At 44.9% G+C, this 8,433-nt stretch overlaps 1 protein-coding gene across 2 annotated transcripts; it reads right to left on the reverse strand.

Annotated features, from left to right (window-relative positions):
- Positions 1–2,926: 2,926 nt before the first annotated feature.
- DCAF12L2 (DDB1 and CUL4 associated factor 12 like 2) lies at positions 2,927–5,820 on the reverse strand. Of its 2 annotated transcripts, none has more exons than XM_034949926.3 (2): positions 3,939–5,820; positions 2,927–3,850 (listed from the first exon to the last, which is right to left on the reverse strand). In XM_034949926.3, exon 1 carries the CDS (start codon positions 5,350–5,352, stop codon positions 3,961–3,963), a length of 1,392 nt encoding a protein of 463 aa, XP_034805817.1. In that variant the 5' UTR covers positions 5,353–5,820; the 3' UTR covers positions 2,927–3,850; positions 3,939–3,960. The 2 variants fall into 2 exon arrangements, with proteins under 2 accessions (XP_034805817.1, XP_034805816.1); XM_034949925.3 differs by having other exon boundaries at positions 3,931–5,819.
- Positions 5,821–8,433: the final 2,613 nt, after the last annotated feature.

The following is an 8,433-nucleotide window of genomic DNA, read 5'->3' on the forward strand; positions in this document are numbered from 1 at the left end:
TGTTTATGTGCGTGATATTCTTGGATTAAAAAGATAGACTTTAAAAAACTAATATTCACATTTCTAGAGTTAATGGTCTGATCTGGTTCCTTATTTCTTATTTGGAAGTTTAGTTATTTGTATTTTCTGATGAGTTATTTCACTCAGATTTTACATTTACCTGTCTAATAAATCTGTGCTTGTAATTATTTCTTCTCTCTCACTTCTAATAATTTGCATTTGTGCTCTTTTATTGTAATCCTGTGGAAAGCAGTATCCTCCTCTGGACACCTCCTTTGCTTTTTGCAAGACTGGGAAAGTTGGCAGAGACCTACACTTGTGGTATTGAAGTGAGAACTTAAACAGGGGCTCGCAGCAGCTGCTGATGAGGTGATATTCTACTGCTGTGAGACTGTCAAGGATGCTGGTGCCAGCTGGGTGTTGGGAATACTGGATATGTCTCAGAATAGGAGAATAAGTGGTCCAGAAATAATTAACTCTGAAGCCCTGCTTTGTGAGCTAGGTCTGACTTTTCATTCTCCAAGATAAAACCAGCAGTTGAGCAATTCAAAAGCCTAATTAGTAGACCAATGTGGACAGTCTTAAGGAGTCGTAGGTAAATATTTAGGAAGATTATCTGGGAGAAAAGCTGTCCTTTACGGCTTTTAGGTGGAGACTCAAAATCGTTATAATTTTAGTATTAAAAGATATATTGTTGTCTCACGCTAAGGTCACAACATTTGTGTAGAATAAGCCTCTATCATTCTCTACCATTTTCTTCCCCATCCCAGCTTTTTTAAAAAATTTCCTTTTATTTACTTATTTGTTTGTTTATATATTTATTGAGACAGGGTCTCACTCTGTCACCCAGGCTGGGGTGCAGTGGCATGATCTCTACTCACTGCAACTTTAACCTCCTGGGCTCAAGTGATCCTCCCACTTCAGCCTCCCGAGGAGCTGAAACTACAGGCGCGTACCACTACACCCGGCCAAGTTTTGTATTTTATGTAGAGATGAGGTTTCACCATTTTCCCCATCTTGCTCTGGAACTCCTGGGCTCGAGCAATCTGCCTACCTTAGCCTCCCAAAGTGCTAGGATTACAGGTGTGAGCCACTGAGGCAGGCTTTCTCTCTTTTCATTGTTTTAAAGATCCTTCATATGCTTTTCTGTTCTACTTTCCCCTGAAAGGACAAGATTTCCAGTGTTTCATAGCACTCACCTTCCCAGAAGTGAGAAATTGCATCCTGGGGTACACAGCCAATTCTTCACTGGGTATGTTCTCCTGATGTCACAGAGGCACCTCAAATTCAGTAAGTCCCAAGTTAAACTGATCATCCTCCCCCATACTATCTATGCCTATTTTCTTTATTTTTATTTGCTGTCAATATTCATTCACAGTCAAGTCAGAGCCTGAGAGTCCACCTAATTTTTTTGGTTTTCCTCATCTTTCACATGAAATACTGTTTGTTCCTTTTATTTCCCCTCATTGTTTTGAATAACTTTCTCCCTCTCCACACTTACCCCACTATCCTAGTTCAGATTTTCGTGGTCTCCTTCTTGGATTTTCTTCAGTGACATCTTATACGTTGGGTATAACTTAAACTGGGTGCAACAGACCAGGGAAACCTACTAGGTCCAGCTAAGTATATAAGGAAAGTAGCTGTGTGTAATCCATTTCCAGGTACATGAGCCTGAATGGTGGGTACTCTCTTCCTTTAGCGTGGCAGCATTTTTATTGCTTGCCTTCATTTTCTTGTTCTTTGTTTCAGAACCCACTTGGTACTCTGACAACAAATTGAATTAACTCAGCCACAGTGGCTTAGAAAGAAAGGATCAAGATCAAGTAGATGTAAGATTGGCAAAGAGCACAGTTTGGTGACACACTGTTGGCATGGGTGTGGTAAAGCAGGTGTGCATCCATTACTTGTAGGAGGTTAAGGTGGTGAGAACTCCTTGGAAGATGATTTAGCAATGGCTATTAATATAAAATGAACTTACTCATTGAACCAGTAATTTCATTTCTCGGAATTATCCTGCAGATATATTTATGCTTGTACACAAAGATGTATACACTTAAGTAATCACTGCAGAATAGTTTACAGTAACAGAAAACCAGAACCAACATAAATGATCATCAAAGGTGTAATGAATAAGTCAAGTGTATTCCAATCACACAATAGAACAGCATGCAATAAAATTAAGTAGATAAGTATAAGAAAAAATCGCTAAGATTTTGTGATTAAAAAGGCACAGATACATACAGTATGTTATTATTTGTATAAAAATTCCATACACACATACATGTGTTCTTGTATATATATAGACTAAATCTAAATGTGTATATGCAAAAAATATACTGGTGCTAATCTATGGGCTGGAAACTAGAGACCCCGGGGTTTGAGATTTACTTTTAACTGTATACTTTTTATACTGTATGGTTTTTTGATCATGTGCTTGTATTAAAATTATTTTAAATTGGCATAAAACAAAACACAAATAAAGACCAAGTGGTAAGTCTTAATATGTGTAGTTCAATATATAAGAAATAGCTGCACATATAAAATGATATATATCTATGCTTTCTTCTCACATGGGAAGTAACATATACAAACAGATATACAAATATATTGTATATGTAAGTAGTTATAAGTACATGTATATTTGTATAAATGAAAAATGGTTTGTTCAGTCAACTTTAAAAAAACACTTAGCCATCCTAACTTACACCAAGTATATTTTCATAACGTATTCAAGATGTTGTTTAATCTTTTAACTTATAAGTTTCATTTTCAAAAAGAGATGTACAAAGTAATGTCTGCATAGCTAATGCTTCAGATTCAGCTTCTGTCCCGGAAAGTTTTGACTTTGATAAATACGTTCTTAGAAAGGCAAATGAAAAAAGAAAGCATATATTTTAAGTATTAAGAACTTAAGTCTGCCACTTAATTGCTAAGATGATGAACACATTTTATTTATTTTTCTGCAACACATCACATACTGGATCCAGAATTATCCATGTATACAGTAATAAAAAATCAACAACACCTACTCTGAGCACAACTGCCACAACTGGCTTTTCACTGTAAATAGCTACCTGAATTTAAAGAGATGTTTACCCCATATACCCCCAAAAATACCTCCCTGATTGCACTACCACATATATAGACCAGAATTGAGTAGTTCTGAAAATCTGTAGCATAGAAAAGCAGGCCATAATACAGCGGCTTTAAATAAGAACTCGGAGGGCCTGAGGATAGTAAAGTTTTACTGAATAACCAAAAATGTTGATTAATAGTATGAACAACATTGTAAGATTTCTAACTAACAGAACATATTTTTAAAGCATTTTACACATCAACACTATACAAACAACAGACATTGAGTTTCCAACATCCAAATGAATCACGCCCTAGAATGGTGTGTGCCACACTCTAGAATGGTGGCAATCTAGAACCTGAACTGCATTTTCTAATTAGAGTAAGGCTATAAATGATGGGTAGTTCCTCAAAACAACCCCAAAGATGCTTTGTAGCTCACATTTCCCCAAAACACCACACATCTAACGTGTAAAAGATCTGAACACTATTGCAATATTGATAAAACTACGTACTGAATAGTAGTGAAGACTATGACTACATCAACCTAAAGAAGGAGGTTATGTGAATCACCGAAGGACAGAACACAATTAAGGTTTAGCCAAAACTCTTTGAATGAGAAGGCAAAAATATACTGCTGTTGGGAAACGTGAATGAGAGTTTTAAAGCCAAAGTTTTGACTGCCGAAAGGACCACTTGTGCTCTCTCGCTCCCGCTCTCTCTCTTTCTTTCTCTGCCTAATACATGAAGCACACGTAAGTTGGACTGGTTCCACCTGGAAGACAAAAGCCACACAAAGTTAAAAGCACAAATGCAGCATGAAGAAGGAAAGTCAGGCGGAACTGAAAGGTAAACCTGTGCACTTTGAGAACAAGGCGTCCATCCTTAACTCCAGAGGCCTGCGTAGTTCCCATGGAGGCCTGAAGGGAGAGGCCCCCCAGCCACAAAGAGCTTCATCTCCGGCCAGTTGTAGCAGTGGGTGTAGAGCGCATTGGGGAACTCTTCCATGCCACCAAAGTAGTTCACCCAGACGTCATCTTGGTTGAGCCAGCCTCTGCCACAGGCAAGCTTGAGCTTCCTCCCTGCGGGCCCCGGCATGGAGTCCAGGCTGGAAGAGGCCCTCTCCTCCAGGAACTTCTGGGCGCGGATGTCATAGAAGAGCAGGGAACCATGGCCGGTGCCCACAGTGATGATGTGCTGGTAGAAGCTCAGCGACCGCACGCCTGTGCCACCCTCTCGAGAGCACAGGGGCCGGATGTTCTGCTGGCGCTGGCGCGGATCCAGGAAGGAGACGTGGGACTGAGAGCCCACAGCGTACAGGGACAACTCATCACAGTAGGTCAGGCACACATTCTCTCGGCAGTAGGGCAGCCTGATGGACAGGAGCCTGGATAGTGTGCTCCGGGCTTTCCACAGGTGGAAGTAGCCATCCAAGGACACTGCTCCCAGCTCCTGGTTCTTGCCGCTGAAGGCCAGGGCCCGTACCTTGCGGTTGCTGGGGTTGGTGCTGGCCCTGGGGATGGCCTCCACATCCCTCGGACGGATGTGGGCATATACGGGGAGACCCACCTCGCTGTGCCAGGCAATGCTGCCATTAAACATGTCCGGGTCCATCCGCCACAGAGCCACGGTGCCGTCGCGGGAGCCGCTCACAGCTACGGTGTCACTCAGCCAGGCGACGGCGAAGATCCAGTCCTTGTGGCCATGGCGGTCGCCCAGGCACAGGGGGTCCAGGGTGGGCAGCTGGTAGATGGCAAGGCTGTTGGGGTTTTCGCCGCCGGTGGCCAGAAGCGTCTTGGAGGGATTCAGCTCGATGGCATGGATGCCGCAGCCCTGTTGGGCCTGGGCCAGCCCGGCCTCCTTGTCCCGCATGAGGGGGATGCGCGTGATGTGGCCTGACTGCACGTCCACCACAAACAGCGTATTACACTTGGTGCCGCACACCACCTGCCTGGCGTTCAGCCACTGTGACGCGAACACCTTGTTGAGGGTGCCCAGGTCCAGCTGGCGCTCCGTCAGCAGCTCGGGCAGCCTCTGGACGGCGTAGCCCCGCAGCTCGCCCTCGAAGCCCTGGAGCCCGGCTGGGCCCCGCGCTCCTACCTCCCGGCCCTTCAGATAGTGCACCAGCCTGCGACGCGTCGCCGGCCGCTTCTGCTTCTTGGGTAGCAGAGGCCCCTCTCCGTCCGCCGCCGCTAAACCCTGCGACGACGAGCTCCCGGCTCCCGCCTCGACCGCGGGCGCTTTCCGTTTCCTGCTACCTGTTTGCTGCTGGGCCATGGTGGGCGGCGGGCGATCTGCAGCAGCAGCGGCGGCGGCGGCGGCGGCGGCGGCGGCGGCCCGGCGGCGGTGGCGGCGCGTGGCACCCGTGTTGGCCGTGGCGGCGGTGGTGGGGATGGCTGCGCTTCCGCGTCAGCCGAGAGCTCAGGATCTCTAAGACCAAGAAGCTGGTGCGATCGCGGGCGCCCAGACTTCAGTCTGAGGCTCGGCGGCGGCGGCGGCGGCAGCGGTGGTCCTGGCCAGAGATGCGCGGCCTGACGTAGCAGAGCCGGGGCGAAGCGCGGCGGCAAGGGCGGCAGTGGCGGTGCAGACCTAGGCGAGAGCGGGAAGAGTGTCTGTCTGGATGGCTGCGGGAGCGAAGTCAGTGTGGGGGGAGGACGACGCTGGGGCCCGAGTGTGAAGGGCGGAGGCAGTGGGAGGAGCTGCTGGGCTGGCGTGGGGTGCCTGCCGGGTAGCGGAGGCCGCGCGGGGTGGAGGCTGGAAGGGGGCGGAGGGGAGAAGGGGGTAGCGGAGCTGCAGGGGCAGAGTCGCGGAGGGCCAGCACCCTAGGTCCCCAGTATCAGACATGCGTTGTTTCGCTACCCTCAGGACAACAGCTAACTACCCTTCTTAAAATCCGTACTTCAGTAAAATCTGAAACCTAAGATATAATCAAGCACGGGGCTAGAAGGAGGCCGAGCCACGGTCTGCCTGGAGAAACCAGTGTGCGCTTGGTGTAATCTTGGGACACCCTTCGCTTAGATTATACATTGAATTTGGCAAGGGATCGGGGTGTGGGGTTCAGCAGCGTCAGGGAGACCTCTACCCTCGTGTCAGACCTGCAGCTTCTCCAGTTTCAGCTCCTGGGTTGATGTCTTCAACAGTTTCCACCAAATATTTTTTTTCCCCTTCTCAAACTGAAGTCTTTGAGCACCTGAATCCCTGAGCATTTGAACTGCGTTCCAAATGCAGTTGCCTAGGCCCTGCTTTCCACCCGGGTGGTATCAGGGACCCTTTAGTCAGAAAGCAGCCTCAGGAGCATCCAGGGCTGCAGTGATGATAGGGGTGGAGACATGGGGGTGAAGGGTGAAGAGAAGGGTTTTTCTGTAAGGCATTGAGTTCTTTCGAACTCAGCCCAGGGCGGGTGGAGTGAAGGGGAAGAGGTCCAGGAGAGGGGTACCTCCCTCTCTCTCCTGGGACGGAAAGGTCAGCCCAAACTTTCAGTCATAGGAATCTTGGCAGAGCCCTCTCTTGGTGTGGGGGCCCCCTTGGGCATTGGTACAGTACTCAGAGGAATGCACAGGATTTCCACAGGCACAGATGATAAAGAACTTTGCAAAGTGACTAAATGGCAAAATGGTGAGAGTGTGGATATTCAAAGCATGAGTTTGGCAGTCTGAGAAGTTACATGATCCACACCTGCTCTAAAGCTTTAGGGCAGTCAATCCTAAAGCAAGCCCCCAATTCCACAGTAATACATTGCACTGAAATGCTGGTGGCTGATACCAGGTCTGCACAGGCCCCAATCGTCCTCCACAAAAAACGTCTTTGTTAAGCGTGTTTGCAGAAGTCAGGTGGTGAGTTAACTGTCCTTGATCAGAGATCATGAAAACTATTTTGTTGCTGTTTCCCCCCAATTCTCCCTGCTCTTTTTACAAACTTATCTCAAACCCAGAAACTCCAAGTGCACCATGGATCCTTCACATCACTCCAGTCCAACTGTTGCACCTTAGTGCCCATCCTCCCCTTCTCTGCCTCAATATTCCTACCCATGTTTAGTGCTGTATCAAGAGGAGGGTGAGGGTGACGGATTGGGAGTAATCTGACAATGAAAAAAATGCTGACGATTTCATAATTGGAAGTGACATTACTAGAGAAAAACTGATCACAAATTTCTTTAACCTAACCTATCTTAAGGCTTTCTTTTCTTTTCTAAAAAATCTTGACTTAGAAAACTTGATATTATATAAGACTTCATGGCATATTTTTTACTGTTGCGATAAATAAAATAGGCTCAAAATCTTAGGCTATTATCAGACTAGTTGGTCATATATAACATATGTATAACAAATTGGCTGAAATATGTATGTGTGTATATATATGGTTTATATATATTACATATATATGTGTATGTATATATGGGTTTTTCTCCACATAAACATTTTTTTAATTTGTGCAAATATATGGAGTACATGAGGAATTTTGTTACATGTATATATGCCTAGCGATCAGGTCAGAGTATTTAGGGTGTCCATCACCAGTGTACAATACATTTCTGTTAAGTATAGTCACTCTTTCCTGCTATCCAACATTGAGTTTATTCCTTCAGTCTTATCGTATGCCTGTACCCTTTAACCCTTTCTCTTCATCCTCCCCTCTCCCCACTACCCTTCCCAGTTTCCATTATCTATCTTTCCACTTTCTACCTGCATATGATCACATTTTTTAGCTCCCATATATAAGTGAAAATATGGAATATTTGTCTTTTTGTGCCTAGCTTATTTCACTTCAGATAATGATTTACAGTTTCATCCATGTTGCTGCAAATGACATGATTTCTTTCTTTTATGGTTGAGTAGTATTACATTGTGCATAAATACCACATTTGTAAAAGCAAATAATGCTTATAACAGCTATTATCTATTGAAAACTTATTCATATCATGGGCTGGAGGGATGTGTTAAATGCTTCAAATGCTAAATACTTTATGTACATTTGGCATCACAATAACTTTATAAGGTAGGTTCTATTTTTATTGCCCTGTTTTAAAATGAGGGAAATTGAGGCTCAGTAAAGGTAGTGACTCCCCCATTGTCACACAGCTAGTAAGTGATAAAGTCAAGATGTGAATCTCTGTGTGACTCTAATACTTTCATAACTTAAGACTACTTTATATTATTCAACAACCTTTTTTTGTTTCCTTCTCTTAAAAACCATGTAAACTACCTCTATTGTTGAAATTTTATACGCAATGTCTTCTGCGCTTCTTAAAGATAACCGGAAGTGATAAATAAATAAATACTGAATGCAAATGATGTACAACATTGTCCATATGATATTTAAAGGCAAATATATCATCTCTGGGACCTATTTTTTACACAT

Source organism: Pan paniscus, chromosome X (genome assembly GCF_029289425.2).
Source record: "Pan paniscus chromosome X, NHGRI_mPanPan1-v2.0_pri, whole genome shotgun sequence".
Classification (NCBI taxonomy): Eukaryota; Metazoa; Chordata; class Mammalia; order Primates; family Hominidae; genus Pan; species Pan paniscus.